Here is a 19,773-nt window from a genome sequence, read left to right on the forward strand (position 1 = left end):
TGCCTCACAGCAAGAAGGTCCTGAGTTCAACTCCACCATCTGTGTAGGGTTTGCATGTTCTCCCTAGGTACTCCGACTTCCTCCCACAGTCTAAAGACATGCAGTTAGTGGGGTTATGTTAACTGGTAAATCTAAATTGCCCATAGGTGTAAATGTGAGTGTGGTTGTCTATATCTCTGTGTTAGCCCTGTGACAGACTGGTGACCTGTACAGGGTGTACCCCGACTCTCGCCCTATGGTAGCTGGAATAGACTCAAGGATCATCAAAAATACAAATAGAGGGCTGTGCCTTTATGATTATGTAATTATTAATTATTAATTTAATTATTAATAAATCTTCCCTTTTTTGCCAATTTATGAGGCATGAAACAATAAACTGATTATTAATTTGTTGCAATAGTTCCTGTGATTTATTTTCTGTCAGCTTACAAATTGATTAGTCATTGTGGGTCTAAATATATGTAGAGTAAGGCTTTCTGTCAGTGTTTTCTCAATGCAAAAAACATTCTGAAAAAGTGCCATCACACACATGTACGCACACAAACTCGCACAGGCTTTGATCGTCATGCCATCCTGTGTTGTTTACATAGTCGAATGCTTTTAGCCTCTAGCTGAGGGTTAGAAAGACTGAGTCTATAACTGATGGAGGCCCATGCCTGCCTGTGCTGTTTGACATTTGTGCTGAGCCCAACACTTTACTCCACACAGGCTGTACAGGATGGTTGGGTGGGGTGAGTGGGTGGGGATGGGTCCTGCATTCACCCGTCACATTCTACACTGAGCTTGGAAAGTCAGAGACGAACGCCTGTCAGGGTGGAGATGTTGGACAGAGCTGTTAAGTGTACTCCTCCGAGGAATTTTCGGCTTGTGTGGAAATTGTAAACAAAGTAGGGTGAAAATCCAGGATAATGCACTAACACGGTTTGTATTGCAGCCAAAGTTGCTAATTTTGTCTCCTCTCTCGTTTTCTCTCTTGTCCTTCTGTCACTTCAGTCACAACCAGAGGACCACCACATTTCGACATCCTGTGACTGGACAGATTTCCCCAGAGAACATGGATTTTATCCTGCAGTGAGTAACTAATGCGTGCATACACACACACGCACGCACACACACACACACACACGTAAAATAAATAAGTAATAATGGTTTAACTTATACTTCACGCTACATTTACTTGACCATTTACTTAGGTCCATAAACATTTGGACAGAGACTTTTTTTTCTAATTTTGGTTGTGTACATCACCATAATGAATTGTAAATGAAACAACTCGGATGCCATCGAAGTGCAGACTTTTAGTTTTAATTCAGTGAGCTGAACAAAAAGATTGCCTAAAAATGTGAGGAACTAAAGTATTTTTTTACACAATCCCTTCATTTCAGGCGCTCAAAGGTAATTGGACAAATTAAGTATCTGAAAATAAACTGTTAATTTCTAATACTTGGTTGTAAACCCTTTGCTGGCAATGACAGCCTGAAGTCTTGCCCTCATGGATATCACCAGATGCTGGGTTTCCTCCTTTTCAATGCTCTGCCAGCCTCTGCAACAGCTTTCAGTTGCTGTCTGTTTGTGGGCTTTTCTGTCCAAAGTCAAGGCTTCAACAAGTGAAATGCATGCTCAATTGGGTTAAGATCAGGTGACTGACTTGGCCATTCAAGAGTATTCCACTTCTTTGCTTTAGTAAACTCCCGGGTTCCTTTGGCTATATGTTTTGGGTCATTGTCCATCTGTATTATGAAACGCCACGCAATCAGTTTGACTGCATTTAGCTGAATTTGAGCAGACAGTATGTCTCCGTACACCTCAGAATTCATTCAGCTGCTTTCGTCCACTTGTTGTGGAGGGGTTTCTCTTCACCATGGAAATAATTCTGTGATCATCCACCACTGTGGTCTTCGGTGGTCGTGGACGAGTTCATCAGTGCTTTCTTTCTTTCTCGGGATGTACCAAACTGTAACTTTAGTTTCTATTAGAGTGTTTCTTCCTGACAGTGACTTTGGAAGCATCTTGGAAACCTGAATTGTATAAAAGTTAAGTTGGATATGCTTTCTTCTGAAGTGGGTAGATGACAAGCTCTTAGAAATCTACTGCTATGAACTTCTTTTATACAAAGGAATGAAAGTGTTAGTGGACTTGCCAAGGACAAGCAATTTTACTGAAGTGTTCCCACTATCTGTACAATAGCAAGAATGAGTAAAATATTTCTTTCTTCCTGTGTGAAATATTCTTTTAGCTCCAACTGTTTTCCTTGCTGAAAGTTAGATGAGCCTTTGAATATTAACTCAACCAGCACAAAAACTGTAGGCAGGGAGAGATGGATAACCCGGGTGAACCCAAAGATTTAAAAAAAATTGACTTGACAGATGCTGATCTGGAATCCATAAGCGAGTTGTAAGAGTTGTATTGATCTTATTGATCTCTTTACTAAAAGTCAATAAGCATATTTCTTAAAATACTAAATATAAATTTATATACAAACTCAACGGTGTTTCTATTTGAAGTTTCCTGGATTCTACAGTTCAACCCATGTGCATGATATAAAAGGGAAAATACAGTTTGTATTTTTTATTCAGAATATCTTTCACAGTTCTGATACCACAGGTAGCAATTTTACATGTTTTTATATTGAAGTATCAAATTAAATACACAGATATCACAGTATACATGATCAATTATCTGCTTTTAGGACATTAATGTATAGCTTTACGGTCTGTCAGTGGGTTTTCAGGTATGTCACTGGTGAACTGTCAGGGGCTGTTGATTACATCAGTTCTCTAGATATCTAAACAGTGCTATTTGTAACCATGTTTCATAACATCATGAGCGTTTCCCACAAATGACAGAAAAAGGTCAGCAAGTACAAGTAATATAGTCCCCAGCATTCCCACAACCATCAAAACGTAAGAGAAGACACTTATTTTGTAAAACCGATGATAAAACTGATTTAAAATGATATACTGCATAGATAAAGCTAGGCTATGATGCACAAAATAGAAATAAGATTTGGTGGAACTTGGAATTTGAAATGCCAAATATGTGCAAATATGTGTGCAATGAGGAGGGAGAGCCCAGTTTGATAGTCTTGTTCGCTGGGCTTTTTTTACCCTCTCGAGCCTGTTGCACTGCTCTGGCTGCCCTGTTGAACGTTATGCTTTTGGGTCAGTGCTGAGCGAGATGGATCATGTCATGTACAAACCTGAGATGAGCACAGCAACTACAGCTACCATAGCAGTACCCTGATTTCAATTTCAGGTTAAATATCCAAATATTAGATTATTACATCCCTGAATGCGTTCAGACTTTAAAAGCTCTGATTTGTGTGGGTCTCCCCGAAATAAAGAAGTCGCAGTGCCTACTCAAAACTGTTAAGGAGACATTTTGCATTGCACTCTAATGCCTTTTGTTTGGGGGCAGGACTCCCTGCCAATGAGTGAACCTGACACCAGACTTTCACCACAGAGCAGGGAAACTCTATGGTCTCTGTTACAAGAGACTAGATTTTCTTTTCCACAGCACAATTTGTACTGTATAGCTCAACAGGATAACCACATCATGGATTTATCTGTAAATAATCTGTAAATAAATATAGCTGGAATTTAATTATATTCTGCAGCCTATAGATAGTTTGTATTTATTTTTTAAAGATTAAATTATTTTTGCAGTAAAATAAACATTTTCAAGCCCCAAAAAATTAATAACAATATAACGCCACATCATTGATCCATCATACGAATCAAGGTGTTATTTGTGCATTTTAGGTGCTCTATAAGTGAAACGCCATGAACCTCCGTCGAGGGTATGGACACAGACAGTAACAGTATGTAAGGATGTGTCCCAAAAGTGTGTTTAAGAGCGTGAAAATGGTTTATAGGAGTGTGGGGCAGGTTTTTATGGCTTAAAATATATAAACACTGTTTTTATAATTTTTGCTATGTAACTTTGCACTGTCCACTTTCTGCTGTAATAAAACAAATTTCCCACGTGTGGGACTAATAAAGGTTATCGTATCTTAACATAATAAAATAAACATATGGTTTCTACTTAGTGGATTTTCACCTCTCTGGAATATGTCTGAAGGTTTTCAGTCATCCAAGTCATCGTAGTCTGAAGAGCTTGGAAAGAAAAGCGTCTGGACTTCTTTAAGTTGCCTGAAAACGTTTCACCTCTCATCTGAGAAGCTTCTTCAGTTCAGAACTAGAACTGAAGAAGCTTCTAGTTCTGAAACTAGAATTAATATAAAATTAATATAACAGTGTTAAAAATATTGATGCATTTTCTGATAGTGAGTGTAATGGAGACCAGGGGTTCCATTACCTTGTTGGCACTGTTAGTGATTAATTGATGGATTGGGAATTTAAAATAGTATAATAAAGAAAAACACATTAGTTCTTATGAATTCTTTATTAGGTTTATTTGACATATGATTAAAATGACAGCTTGTAAAGGTGAAGAGACAGGGGGACTGGCCATCCTACCTGTGTCAGAGAAGAGCCAAAGTTAGAGCTGCTTGTGAAATGAGAACTTATAAAGGTACTCACCTGTCCTGGTTGCTTCTTGCAGGATGTGGAGCAAAAGAGTGAAAGCGGCTCAATCACCTGCTTAAGAGCTCCTGGAGCAGACCAGTGTGCCAGGTTAAGGAGTTGGTTAAAGAGGGTTTTAATTTAGATAGTAATGGGTGAAGCTTATGTTATTGGTTTGTTTATAGTACGTGTTGGAAATATGTATATGTTTGTGATGTGCTTTAATGTTATTGTATGCTTGTTTGTGTGGAGGGTTATGTTTTCATGTTGATTAGTTAACCCCCATACTTGGGCTATTCCAGATGCTCACCTGAAAAGGTAGAGTATAAAAAGAAGCCATTTTATTTAGTTGGAGTGAGTGTTTTTGTGCTGTTAACATGTGCCTTCTTTAATAAAGTGCCAATCCATGGATGTATTTTACTCCAGTCTTGCGTCATATTATTGGACAGAACCTATGACCGCCGGCCAAAACTGACAGCGAGTAACATCTCTGTCAAAACTTTAAAATTCACATACACTGTATCCTCACAGCGGTGTCATTTACTGCGGTGCAGTTTTGCTTCCTGGTATTTAAGCGATATCTGTAATCCTTTAATTAGTATCTCTGGGTGTGTGGTGAATGCATTTGTGTGGCTCACCTATCTTGCTGTAGTGTTTTGTATATGTAATTTGCTCTCGGGCACTATGGATATTAATGCAGCTTAGACTGAATATGCATGTTTTTGCTGATTAGTATGTGTGGGCATGTACACACATCATGACAACTTATGAGTTATGGGTCTTGTTGTTGGTGAACATCAAAGCTGAAATCTGGTTCGTCAACAAAATCTCTGTAATTATGAAATACCTTTAAATACCAGATGGCATATCCAAGACAAAATGGCTCTTAAGAATAAAGCTGGAAGAGAATTTTGTGTGATTTTAAGTTAAAAACTCACAGCACAAGAGGGGGGATCATGAACCTCAGGCTTTCTTTGGGTGGGGGGTGTAAGGGACCTGAGATCAGTGCTTTGTATACTTTGGGCTTTTTTATCAAAAGCTGAATTCTTTACACAGTCTGGAACTTCAGCAGTTAAAAGGTAATATTTCTAACGTGACTAAATTAAACCCTGCTACAAATCTCTTCACAAAACATCCATCATCATTTAGACAATTACAGTCAGTGTTTTTCAAATTTCATACACTGGTTAACAGATTACCACCACTATTTGGCATTTTCTTTGCGAATTCTTTTTGCATAGGCGGATTTTTGTTTTTGTAACATTAATATGTCAATAATACTAAAATAGTGTTCATTCTAAAACCAAGATGTTAAGTTGAATTAGTTAAACATCGTCTCATGAAATACTTTAACTTTTTCTGCACACAAAAACCCTATTAAGGTACCTTTGCTACTGTTTGATTGGATTAATAGAAAAATCTACCTCATGTGCTTGGTTATTGGTTGCATTTTTGTTGAATTTTTTATTAGGTTTAATTCTTCCTAAATGCATCAGAGCCAAATCCAGTCACTGATTTGGTGAAGAACAATTAATAGAGATTTTGTGGCAGCTAATCTAATGAGAGAACACATTAAAATGTAATCAAGTTTCAGGGCACAAGCGCAATTTCTATCAGCCTATTTTCTTTCCATTTTTTCCCTTTCTGCCATCATCTCATTGGTTTCAATTTCCTGTTTCCTCTATTTCTGTGTCCCACCCAATCAATGTTTCTGTTATTTCACTTTCCGTTGTTCCCCATACATCCTGTCATAGCTTTTTGCTGAGAACTCTAGCTTCCCACCCGTTGGAGAGTCTGATTTACCTGGCTGCTAGAGAAGCAATATTGGTATGAGCAGTGCTTCCTTTTAGCACTGAAAGTGAAGTGAAGATTGCTTTTTGTTTTGCGTGGGCAAGAAGTGCTTTTCTGCCCACCTGACTTGTCTGGCATGGACCACACTGCAAAGCGCACTATAGCTCCATTCACCGATCCTTCCACTTGCCACTGTGGCTCCCTTCGCCATGTGATTTGCTTTCTCTTTGCACCACTTGCCCCATCTGTCTTGCTCACTTGTCTTTTCCTGTCCCTCCAATGCTACCCAACCCATTCCTATGCATCATCTCTCTCTCCTCTTCTCTTTCCTCCATACGTCCCAAATGATGAAGGACCTGGTTCCATATTTCCTCACCATGTTCTGGTGGATCTGTCTTATTAGCAGCTGTGTAGGCGTGAAGCAGGTCTGTACAAACCACTATGATAATGTGTCAGTCCAACCCACACACATTTTACCAATATGTGTGTGTATATGTGTCACTATGAAAACAGTAATTTTTCTACAAGGTTTTAAAGAGGGAGGCAGTAGAAATTAAATCGGTTTAGCTGCTAAACAGGAAATACTTCATAGTTCGGTGTAATCAGTGTATTAAAACAGCAAAGGAGGTTATTTGCTGTGCTTATTTAGGGCACAGCTGAGCAGCATCGATTGCCATCTTCATAATGGCTGTAAAGAAGAACCTTGAGGGTAATGTATTGAAGCATTCAAAGACCAATTAAACCTTAGTTGACTGAAGTCAATTCCAGAAAGGACAATAAAATAAAAGCAACTCATAAAGCAATTTATATCATGAAATTGTCCCTTTATTATTGTTGTTATTGTTTTTTGTTTGCATTCACATACATATTGTATTAGGAAATTTTAAACTAAGATATTCTTCAAATAGTCATGGAGCAGATTTTAAACTTGTAAAACATTTTTAAAAGTTTTGTCTTGTTACCTAAATGTTATTAGGTATCCAGGTTGGTTGATGAATCCAAAAATGTACTTTCCAAATTGGTTGACGTTGTTTTAAGGGGTGTATACACGGGAAGATACTAGTGTTGAGGTGGCCACAAAGGACCATGGAAAGAGTGAATTTGGAGACTTCTAGCAATGACCAGTGGGAAAATAAGTAATCAACACAAAGCGGGTGTGTACTCACTTTAATTGCTTTGAACGTTTGCAACGGATAAACAATGGGAACAAAGGATGTCTTTTATTCGGAATTTAAATATAGGTTTGTCACAATACTAGAATTTCAAGCTTGGTACTGACACCTGGGGGGGGGGGCTACCTTAAAGAATCTTAAAATCTATTTTAAGATTCACACTGTCATTGTAGTGTTACAGATGTACAGGACTGATAACGTTTTCGAACCACATTAACATTATCTATTTATTATTAGCCATAGCTGCTAGCTGCTACCTTAACGATAGCTTAACGGATGGCTAATGTGGCTCTCAAATAAATCACCTTAATTGTTTCCTTATTTCTGCAGGGTGTTGCCAAAGCAGATGGCAATTATCCTAGACTGCCACTAGGAGTACACTAGCTGTGGTCCCCTGAGGTTGTGATTATGTCTATTTGGTAACTGCTAATACTTAGGCGGCTAACATTAACATGTGTGTTGGCCAGGTTAACATTTGTGATAACTGTTTAACACTTCAGTGTTGCTGAAACAGCAGCTTTACTTGCCTTAAATGGTAAGTAAAGCTGCAGTGTTGTGAATATCACAAACTGTTAGTGAGGAGTAGGGCTGCCACAAACGATTATTTTGATAGTCGACTAGTCACCGATTATTTTTGCGATTAGTCGACTAATCAGATCATGAACGTAAAACGTACAGCTTATTGCACCAGCAGCATCTGCTCTTATATAACTATAATTAGCTTACAGCTTTAAGTGTTTCAGGTATGTGCTAACTAAAAATAAAGACAAGATGATAGTTTATTAAAGTTTAATGAAATCTGCAGATTGTTTTTAATAAACTCAGCCGTCTGCTCCTTGCTATCTAAAATATAACAGGACACCGGAGTAAATTCTCGAGCATCTCACACTTCTGATAATCAGTTGTCTGCTTGACGTTTATTCAGCTGTGTAAAAACCATAACTTTATTTCTCAGCCAAACCGATTTACTCAGGAACAAATAAAATACTAAAAAAAGGCCAAACAATAACATTTTTAAGTTATCTAAGTGACTTATATATGTTTAACCTGAGTAGCGAAAGATGGTGGTGGGTTTGAAAACGATTTCCCCGGCTAGCTATCGAGCTAGTGGGTAACAGACGTCTCCGAAAACGTCGGAGCGCTTTTGAAAATATGTGGTGTCTTGATAAACTGAGCAGATATTTGAGGTTTACACAGCTACATTCTCGCCTGAAAATATGTTAAACGTGTATTTTGTGACCCAGAAAGAATAATAAGAGTAATATTAAAACTAACTAGCTGCCGCCATTGTTGGAAACTGAGCTTGGCTGCGCTATGAGTTCTGGGACAGAGCTACTTCTTCTTCTTCGTAGTTTAACGGCAGCTGGCATCCTTGTACCTGCCATCTTCTGTTTCAGTCCGTTATTACACTCTTAAATCCTACTACTTATTCCTGCGTCTTTTGGGATCTTACAAAGCTTCAAACGACACGTCGACTATTAAATTAGTCTTCGACGATTTTAATGATCGACGTAATCGTGACTAGTCGACTAATCGTGGCAGCCCTAGTGAGGAGAGGGTCGGTGTGCTTGCTTGTCTGCAGCAGTGCTCTGTGAAGTCAATTGTTTGTGTTGATAGTGTTGCAAAGGAGTATCTGATCCAATAGTACTTTTTAGTCAATTAGAATCTGTAGCATTAGTGTCTTTTGGCACCCCTAATTAGCTTCGTACTTGACAGTTAGGGCTTTTTAAAGGTTCATTTTTGAACACACGTCATACGTATATTGATATGATTAAGATAATTACTGATGTATTGAGTTTAATATTAAGACATCTGTAGTTTTTTATGACCCAAACCACAGCTTTGCACTGAAATACATTTTTGAATGCAAATAAAAAAAAAAACACTATCTGTATACATAAATGAAAAGTATCCAAGATATCAGTAGTGACTGAATACTGGCCAATCTGCTATTAAGCATGTTCAGTATCACAAACACGGTCATTTCTTAACTCTCATATGAAATTATATTGTGTATATATAGATATATTTTGGTAATCTCCCCAGTTCTATTGTTAACTCAGTGGGGCCATTCCAAACCAATTTGAGCCATTTCCCTTTATGCCTTTCAGAATATTTGCAGTGCTGTTGTAGGACATATTTGCAAAACCCCCCCCCCCCCACACACACACACACACACACACACACACACACACACACACACACACACACACACACACACACACACACACACACACACACACACACACTAATATTTTTTACCATTAATAAGTTAGGCACTCAGATGGAGCAGAGGTAACCTTTAGGTTACAGCCACCATGTTGCTGCCTCAAGCTAGCACACTGCCTGTGGAATACACTGGAGCTCATATTACTGTGTATATCTGTCATCATCAGCTGCAGCTCCACCCACACCAGCCAGGCTTCTTTTTTTGGTTTGATGTCAACATGATCTGTGATGGCGGCATCAGCTCAGAGACCATCAAAGCAGAGTCAAAGCTCAACCTGAGAGTGATATTAGCAGCAGGGTGTGGTGCGTGCGTGTGTGTGTGTACAGAGGCTGGCGTCAGCGGGCCTGCTCACTAGGGGTTATCGTGGATTAAAGGGGCTAAAGTGTCAGGACTTTACAGGTTCCAGGAGTACCTTATCAGCTCTTATTTTGGCAGCAGGAGAGACAAAATAACTTCCCATGGCTGCTGCTGTCGAGGTCTCAGTATCTGAAGTGTGTCTAAGTCTATTTGCACCACATCTATCTGTCTGTCTTCTTGTTACTGGGTGTAAGGTCTTGGAATGCACTGAAATTTCTATCTCGGAAGCTAGTAGAACATTCAAGCTGTTTGCAGATAGACTGAAGAACTGTCAGTTTCAGTTTCCCTAACTTTGTTTTGTATTATTCTGGGATGCATGGTTAATCCCAAGACTTGCACAGCTTGTTGCATGGAATAAAATAAATCTCCTAACTCCTGTTTGTCATGCACAAGCATCAGTTGTAAGACCAGTTTTGGTCCCAAAAAATATTTTCTCATGAATTTTTATATTTCTTAATATATGCACGGTAGTGTTGTTGTTTTCTTCTGCGTAAATGTTATGAAATTTTGAACGCTCCTGATTTGTTAAAATGTGGGGAACCAAACATTTAAATGTAATTATCAAGCAGATTCTGAAAAAACAAGCTTGTTTTTACTAAATTAGAGCATGTACGCCAGATGAAAAAATGTCCCTCTACAAATGGAGATAAAAAAGAACTGCTGTCTCTTGGCATGTCTTTCTCATTGTCACACTTGCTTTTCTAAAACCTTTCTCCATGCCATGTAATTTCCCTCTGTCCCTCTCAGTGAATGTTTCCTGTTCTCGCTCTACTTAGACACATATTTTTGTGTCTTTGACCCATCCTCTGTGTATTGATCTTGGATTTGGTGATTAAAGTGAAGCTATGCCAGTAATGTGATGAGTGCTCACATGGTGCTTCGCTGAGGGCACAGCAACGTTTTGGTTGAGTGTTGCCATAGCAGCTTTGTGGAGCTGAAGCGGAAGGGAGCAGGGAGGCGGGCGGGCGGGGACATTGTAGATGAAATGTGTTGTTGGGCAAATCTCAGACCTGCATCAGTATTCAAAACATAATTGGTACATTTAAGCTTGATTAATTAAGCTGATTGCTTTTGTGAAAACCTTATAGACGATTCAAGGTTTCCTAAAATGGCACAATAAATTGACGTTCTTTCAGAAAAAAGATGCTCTTTTAATTCGTTTTAGAAATTGTGATGAGAATATTAATTTCATCTTTGAGCATAGTGAATGCTTTGCATCTCTAAACCAGTTTTGAACATTTTGAGCCTTAGAAGCACCAAGTGGTCACACAGAGTTTCAAAATAGCCTTCATATTATCTGACATGCTGTCAGTTCCTCTGATTATTATATATCATAAGAATGAGCCCTGTTATTTTATAGATTTTTTGTAACAGTGCCTCATCCTATACCTTGCTTTCGTCACCTTATTAGACATCTTCACACAAACCACAAATCGTCTTGCTGACTACAGTTAAGATCCAGCACATTTTTTTTCTTTTGGTTCCCAAGTGCCACTTCAGCTCTCTTTCAACCATGTTAGCACCAGGAAGCTTCTCCCCGACAGATGACTGAGGCCAGCTGAAGCTATGGTGCAAGACAGCTTTCACGATACTGTGTTCAGAAGGTTTTTTTCCTTTTTCTCTACATGGTAGGTTGCACTGGTGTTTAATTGCAGTTTGCTCCACACAGGAAAACGGTTCATTTCTTCCATCCCAGAATTTGTTTTTCTCTTTGCTGTCAGTCAGGGGCTTTGGATTTGTCATGCTCTCATAATTTCCAGAGTTTGGCAACTGTGGAAATGCACTTAGGTTCTCTTTAGCAGAACTTTTTAAGGACTTTTTAAGGTACATAATTATTAGTTGCCTGACAACAGAGTGTTAGGGAGCCACTTATTGAGCTCAAGATAGTATCACTCTATTCACAGTTATGATGTTTAACTAAATGAAGCATTTTGTGACTCCACCTCCATATTTTATCCCTATTTTAGGGTGGAAAATATATATTACCTAGTGTGAAGTGTTAGCTTTTCCTTGAGTAAGTACAGCAAACTTTGAACCTCAAACAGATTTTCCATTTCAAGCCAGTATTTAATAATATGAGAAAAAAAGGAGTGTCTAGTGTAAGGCAATTTAGTGCCATGAACATCAAAAAAGAACATCACATCGGACAATTTGTTAAGACAGAAATGCCAAGGAAACAAAATTCAAAGTAAAAAATGAATGTGCAGTGGAGACACGGGCTGTCCTTTCCAGCATCATTAGAAGAAAGCTTTTTGTCCTTACTGTTTATCCAGATGTGTGTGTTTTTTTAATTTTTTATTTTATAGGGATAGTTTGGTCTAACAATGTGGACATACAAAAAACAAACCAGAGAAAGACAGTGACTGAGTTTAATTGGGTAATTGATTGAAGTATTTCTGACTGCCTTGGTCTTCAGGATGCAAACTGAAGCATGAATGTATGATTGTGTTTAAATGTCAGCCGTCTCTGTGTGGGATGCCATTGCTTTTCATTTTCCCCATATTTCATTTCCTGCTTTTTGCATCTTATGTGTGAATGTGGGAGTTTGCAGTATCTTGCAGTAAAAAATGACTTTTTTCCTGTTTTTTCACGAGTGGTACAATTAAATTATAAAAAGTCATATGGTCAAATGTCAGTCTTTATGACAATTACCTTTCCTGTGTGATTAAATCTCCATTGTGACCTCTCTATCGGGCTCTCAACAAGTGGAGGGAAGGCGATTCTCTCAGCAGACGATAAATGTTCTCCAACACATATTTTAGTTTCAATGTCAACTCATGGCCTGTATTGCACAGTGAGATTAGTATGTGCTATTTCTAAGGTTGTGATTCATGTGCTGTCATGCTTTGACCATACAGTTTGCTCTTTAATACTCACTTTTAATAGGTACATCTGTTCAACTGCTCGTTAATGCGGATATCTATTTGGGCAATTACATGGCAGCAGCTCACTGCATTTCGGTATGTTGACAATGTAATGGCAACCTGCTGATGTTCAACCTAGCTTCAGAAGTGGGGGAAAGAAGGTGCCACTGATGCCAGAGGTGAGAGAACAATGGCCAGGCTGCTTCAATCTGCTAAGAAGACAACCAAGCTATGCAGAAGACCACAACCTGTCAGCTAAGAACATGAAACTGATGCTAAAGTTTCCATGGACTCACCAAAATTGGACAATTAAAGATTGGAGAATTGTTGTGTACCTGAGTCTTGATTTCTGTTGCAGCATTCACATGGTAAGGTGAGAAACTGGTGTAAACTACATGAAAGCATGGATCCATTTATCAACTGTTCAGGCTGCTCCTCGTGATGTGATTGTTTCGGGGATATTTCCTTGGCACACTTTGGGGCCAGTTGTGTACCAGCTGAGTATTGGTGAACCACCACAGCCTACTTCAAAATTGTTGGTGACCATGACCATCCCTTTAAGACCACATTATCTTCTGATGGCTGCCTCCATTATTATAATGGGCCATGTCACAAAGCTCAAATCATCTTAAACTGGTTGAGGAATGAGTTTATTATACTGGCCTGCACAGTCACCAGATCTTAAGCCAATAGAGCACATGTGGAATGTGGTGAAACTGGCAACAGGGTGATGCTATCATGTTAATATAGATCTCTGGGGGTGCATTTCCAGCATCATGTTGACTCTATGCCATAAGGAATTAAGGGAGTTCTGAAGGCAACATGGGATCCCACCATCTACTAGCAAAGTTCAGAAAGTAACCAGTGAGTCTGCCTTTTCTTCTTTTTCTTCTGTAGAATAATTTGTTCACATCAGAGAGAAAGAATTCCATGTATATTTCCACCAAGACCGTAGGGAAAATGTCATATTTCCTTCCACTGAAAGATTTCACAGAAGACAACACATCGTCCTTTCTCTGTTGAAGTCTCCTTTAAGTCGTCATTAGTGATAGCTAGTCCCTTATTTCCATGTTTGTTTTTTATTATTTTAATTACGAGCTGTGATTATGAGATTTATCCTTTGTTTCTAAACCTTCAGCTTTTGAAGTCACTTCAAAGAATCGTCTTGTGTAGATGAGTTGATTTCTCTGAAGGTATCACCCCATTAGGTTGCATCCCTTCACCACATCATTTTGGTTGTGAAACTTATTTGTCAGAAATTCTCTTGAGATTTAGTCTTCCGTTACAATCAATTTGTAGAATTACAGGACATGGGATTTGTCAAATTTGAAACCGAATCAGTGTGCTGTCTTGTTTGTCTCCGGTATGGTTCCAGTTTGAGAATATGGTATGCAAGCAAAAGAGAACCCATTAGCACTTTTTATTATGACCCCTTCAAACCCCTTGTGATGAGCAAACTAACTTCAAGTGTGAAATCACTGCCGTGCCTTTTACATTTTAAAAAGGCAACAAGTATTTTGAGATCAGGTAACAGGAATATGAAGCAAAAGCAATGCTGGATATTTGACTTGCAGTTTTTCTTCCTGCACTCATCAGTCATGAATCAGAGCTCGAATACTTCAGTGACGCTTTCTTCACAAATCACATTTTCTCCATGTTGGGTAGTCTAAACAACTTGATGCTCTAGTTGTACTCTTGACCTGATGCACTACTTTCTAAAACTGATGCTTGGTCTCGGGTCATTGCCCGAGATTCGGCACTTATCGCTAGAGATGATCCTCAACATTAAAGTTAAGTAAATTTGATGCCGAGGTTGACTTTTATTCTCTGCAGCAGTTGGAGGTCCATGGAGACAGATCATAGTCATCATCTTACATCATTGCAGACACACTAAGCAGATTTTGATGTATCAGAAGACTGTTTTAGCACTAGTCTGTGAAAGCAGGTAACAGTAGTAAGCTAAGGCACTTATTGTTTCTCATAGCCACCTCTAATAGCCACATTACAGTAAAATTGTAATGATTATAGTTATGTAACTTTCATTGCAGAGAAATATATAGTGTTGAAGTGCTTTAGCTTAACTTCATAAAAATGCAGTAAAAATAGTGGCCTAAAACTAAGATTTGGGTATTTGATTTACCACGTTATCACGATACCAAACCTTTTGATCCTCCAGTAAATAAAATTATGAATGAATCTAAGTGATTGTTGATATGCTAATAACATCATTGTTGTGATGTGATTTTATGTCCTTGATAATCATGCAGTGAACATATACTTTTGTGACAACTGAAGACTTATTTCAATAATCAAGTGGGGATGTTTAGTAATCTAACATAACCTTGAAGTCTTTACCCTGTGGTACAAGTGTTGTGCCAGAAAGAACACAAAGAAACATGTATTATTCTACATGAACAGAAATGTCCAGTGACAGATATTAATCTCGTGTCATAGAATAAAGTCACATTTAATAAGTCAGATATCAAAGGAAAATATTCATTTTCTTTCAATTCAGTTTCATTCATATAGTGCCAAATCACACCAACAGGTGCCTCAAGGCGCTTCATATTGTAAGGTAGAGACTCAACAATAATAAAGAGAGAACTCAAACAATCAAGCCACCACGTATGAGCAAGGATTTGGCAATAGTGGGAAAGAAAAACTCCCTTTTAACAGGAAGAAACCTGCAGGGGAACCAGGCTCAGGGAGGGGCAGCCATATGCTGCGACAGGCTGGGGTGATGGAAGGAAAACAGGACAAAAGACACACTGTGGAAGAGCAACTGAGATTAATATCTAATAATTAAACACAGAGTGATGTGTAAGCACATAGTAAGTGAAAAGGGTGAGTGAACACAAAACACTCATGGGAAGCAGCCTAAAAATATGAAATCATTACCAAAAATTAATAGTTCATAGTAAAACTGCTCCATGAACTACATTGATACTATACAATATCAGTATTGTACTGCACAGCACACTACGGCAGTGTGCCTTTTCATCTTGTTTACTCAAACTTTTTCCTCTTCTCTCTTTTTTTCTTAATCATTTCAGCTAGATTATTTTGGTTGCCTGAACCAATCAGTTAAACAGAAATGATCATACAATAGAATACAGTAAAATAGAATGTATTGCACTGCACCTCTACGAGCTGTGTTACATGTATAATAAGACGGAAAAGCCAGAGAGATTGTACTTCTGAGTTTCAGGTGCTCATTTCTGATCTTTGTGTTTTTTTCTATCTTCAGAGTAGTTAGCTATCGTGTTACTGTCTGTTGAGATGCCATGCTCCACGTTACTTCCTTCTTGAATCGTTGCATTTGACAGATAATTAATAAGTCATAATAACAGCTTGAATAAAAGCTACATGGTATTCAGTAGGCTGGAAAACCTATATCTTTCTTTATGACATCATTGTGGAAGCTGGTAATAATCTTAAATTACATGGTAGTCAATGTAAAAGAAACATGCTTTTTAAATGTGTGTTTATGAAAAAAAGAACTGAAAAAATATAAAATACTCAAGATGTATTAATAATTCAAATTCCAGCAGAAATAGACCTTGAGTTTCAGGTGCTCATTTCTGATCTTTGTGTTTTTTTTCTATCTTCAGAGTAGTACAGGTCACAGATGCTAAAATCTGTTCTTTATGACACAGAAAGGAAGTAAAGTTGTGCTCTAATTAGTCTGGTCTTTTATTTCATCTTACCATCTGGCTTTGCGTGTTTTCCAACCCTCCGCTGATCTTCCTTCTGTTTCAGAAAAACAGAATTAAATCTGACAAAATTTGACAATATCACTCTGAAGTATTATGTGTGATTTCAAAATACACACAGACACACACACACACACACGTTGTGAACCTGCAAGTATAAATAAACAAGAAAACTCTTGTTTAGATGCAAATATGATGGTTTAATTTTACTGCACAAAAATCAGTTCGTGCTTTTATCACGTGAGCTTTTCAATTCTGCCCAGTATTAGCTTTTAATTAAAGAACAGTGACTTCCCCACATGTTTTATAATTTCAGTTGCTTACAATTACTCCACTGAATACTTTTTTTTCTCACTTGAATTCAGATGAAAATGCAACTCATTTTTATTTTAGGGTTCGTGACCTTTAAAAAGTTTCCATGAAATTCTCTTGACAGGAGAATAAAAACAGATTCTGTGAACCCACCGACACAACATTCAAATCCATTATGCATATGTGGGAAAGAAATTTAGTGATGTTCAGAAACTGTTGGCAGTGTTGGTGTGTTACAGCTCAGCCTGTAATGTGGAGAGCAGAGCTGGGAGCGAGATCAGTGTTTTTATTGGGGAAAAAAAAGAAAAGTGAAATACAGAGAAGATGAGCACAACAGATAAAATATACTTTAGATAAACAACAAAAATAACGTATTATCAAAACCAATATTTGTTTCATTCTGGAAATATTTTCAAATCAGACATAATCAAAGCATTTTTTTCCTTTAATAAGTCTTTTACCAAGAGGGATGCTTCCAAGACACGAAAATGTGCTCAGAGGAATAAAACTATGGATTTATTTGAGAAAGATGGAGTCGGAAAGAAATTTAACACTTAGTAATTTTCTTGGATGAAAGAATGTATTATATTACCATTGTTCTCTCTTTTGAAACTAATCAGACAGATACAGACACTTACTGTGCCTGGTGTTATTCCACTGAATATAAAAAATACAGCACAGAAAGTCTCATCTGTCTCGCCACAAAAAGACAGCAGCAATAGCGATTGTGCCATCATGCAAATAGATACTCGGTGAAGACCACATGCAGGGAGGCTCATTTTGTTTCCTCAGTTGTTTGTGTGTACTCTGGTTTTAAAAGTATACACACACAAATGTTGGTAGCCTACAAGGTTACATGTGGAATATGTAAAATCGTAGACAAACAGCTGCGACTGAGGACAGCAGAAGGTCTGTAGGCAGTAAAAAGTGTCTGTAGCAGATCATTTAGAGGATAAATCTTTAAGGGGACTGCAGTGAGTCTTGAGTGACTGTAAAAATGATTTTAGAATTTGTATTGAGCACCACTTGGCTTCCCCAAAAATGTGAGGGAAGAGAGGGAATCTTTCTACAGGCAGGCACATAATTAGCTCTGTGGAACAATCACTGGTCCTCATAAATCACTTTAAAATCAGGAACATCTAAATATCAGAAGCAGTCACAACTCCAATTTGATGGACATTTAGCCTGATAACATGTTTGAGGCTCATATAAACAAATGTGGACGATAGGCACTCACAACATTTCTAATTCGTCAGTGCCTCAGGCTTCTAACAGGAACACAGTGAAGGTGATATGTCTAAAACTGCCAAAACATTCTTAGATTCAGTCATTTTAAAGCGTCCAAGGTTGCTTTAAAAATAGTTAAAGTACAAGTGTAAAGTACAAGTGAAATGAGATGGCCAAAAAACACACAAGCAAGCAAACAAACAAATAAATAAATAAAATGTATACATCAGGCTGCTTATCTAAAAAAACAAATAAGAACACGACTCCAGTAATTCCTGCTCTGGCTCTTCCTGAAGGTTCAGGTGAAATAAAAGAAAAAAGTAGCACGAAAAAAGACTGCAGACAAAGAGACGTTTTAAAATGCTATTATTGCAGGTTATTACATCTGTTTGCGATGGAGTCGGGTGGATATCACTGTGAGCTGTGTGATTAAATCAATCTACAACTCTTACAAGCAGAAGCTTGTGAAATAAGGTTTGAAAACCTGAACTCACAGCGGTTTCTGAACCATTTTTGCAGAGTTTTTCAAAGTCTGTAGATTGCTATGTTTTGTTTTGTTTTCCTGTTCTTCAAGGTAGAGTGTGCTTCCTGAAACCAAAGTGCTGTAATGTGAAAAAGACTTTACCAAACCCTGAGTACTTTGTTGTGTGTACTTTGAGTCTCATTCACAGCTGCCAAAGGATTATCCAGTTCTTGGCCGTCCGTTAGCTATCGTGTTACTGTCTGTTGAGATGCCATGCTCCACGTTACTTCCTTCTTGCACCGTTGCGTTTGACAGATAATTAATAAGCCATAATAACAGCTTGAATAAAAGCTACATGGTATTCAGTAGGCTGGAAAACCTATATCTTTCTTTATGACATCATTATGGAAGCTGGTAATAATCTTAAATTACATGGTAGTCAATGTAAAAGAAACATGCTTTTTAAATGTGTGTTTATGAAAAAAAGAACTGAAAAAATATAAAATACTCAAGATGTATTAATAATTCAAATTCCAGCATTCACTAACTTCCCTCGCATATTTTATAAATAGAAAAAGCTTAATGTCATTAACTTAATATTGTGTCATCCACAAATATCTGAAAATGTCAAAACAGTTTCAAAAACAAAAAAGATCCTGAACCGAAAAATTGTTCTTGGATATAAAACATCAGAACAATGAAAAAAAGTTTGCTATTTTTGTTTGATGTGACATAATAGTCCTCAGTCGCAAATTTGGGACTGCTGTGTCTGACATCCTTTTGGAATAAGGCGAGACAATAAGTAATGGTGCCAATTTACATTCAGTAAACAGTTACACAACCCAGTGCTTTGTGCACACTTTTCTGTTCTGTCTGCATTGCGAGTTTGGTAACCGCTTTCTCTTCTGAAAAGGTCATGTAAGGAAATAGGTCCTGGCTGACCTGAAGGTACAAAAGGAAAATGGATCTTGTGTGAACACGCACACACTGTGGAAGGAGTTTTATTCATTTCCCTCCAAGGTGTGTATGGTGAGAATAATGAAAAATTTAGGACGGTCTGTCTTCAGGTCATTGAGCTGCCTTCGTCAGATGTTTGGTGTTTTCTTTACACACACGCGCAC

General features: G+C 37.9%; 1 protein-coding gene across 15 annotated transcripts in view; it reads left to right on the forward strand.

Moving 5' to 3' along the window:
* The window catches only part of LOC146383036 (pleckstrin homology domain-containing family A member 7-like), a 140,289-nt gene that overhangs the window by 70,331 nt on the left and 50,185 nt on the right, over window positions 1-19,773 (forward strand). For all 15 annotated transcript variants that reach the window (XM_084934130.1, XM_084934132.1, XM_084934134.1 and 12 more), the window contains one exon: window positions 994-1,071. In XM_084934130.1, coding sequence (XP_084790256.1) covers window positions 994-1,071 — 78 coding nt within the window. The remainder of the gene's footprint in view (window positions 1-993; window positions 1,072-19,773) is intronic.

Source organism: Perissodus microlepis, chromosome 7 (genome assembly GCF_051167445.1).
Source record: "Perissodus microlepis isolate ML-2025 ecotype Zambia chromosome 7, ASM5116744v1, whole genome shotgun sequence".
NCBI classification, from domain to species: Eukaryota; Metazoa; Chordata; class Actinopteri; order Cichliformes; family Cichlidae; genus Perissodus; species Perissodus microlepis.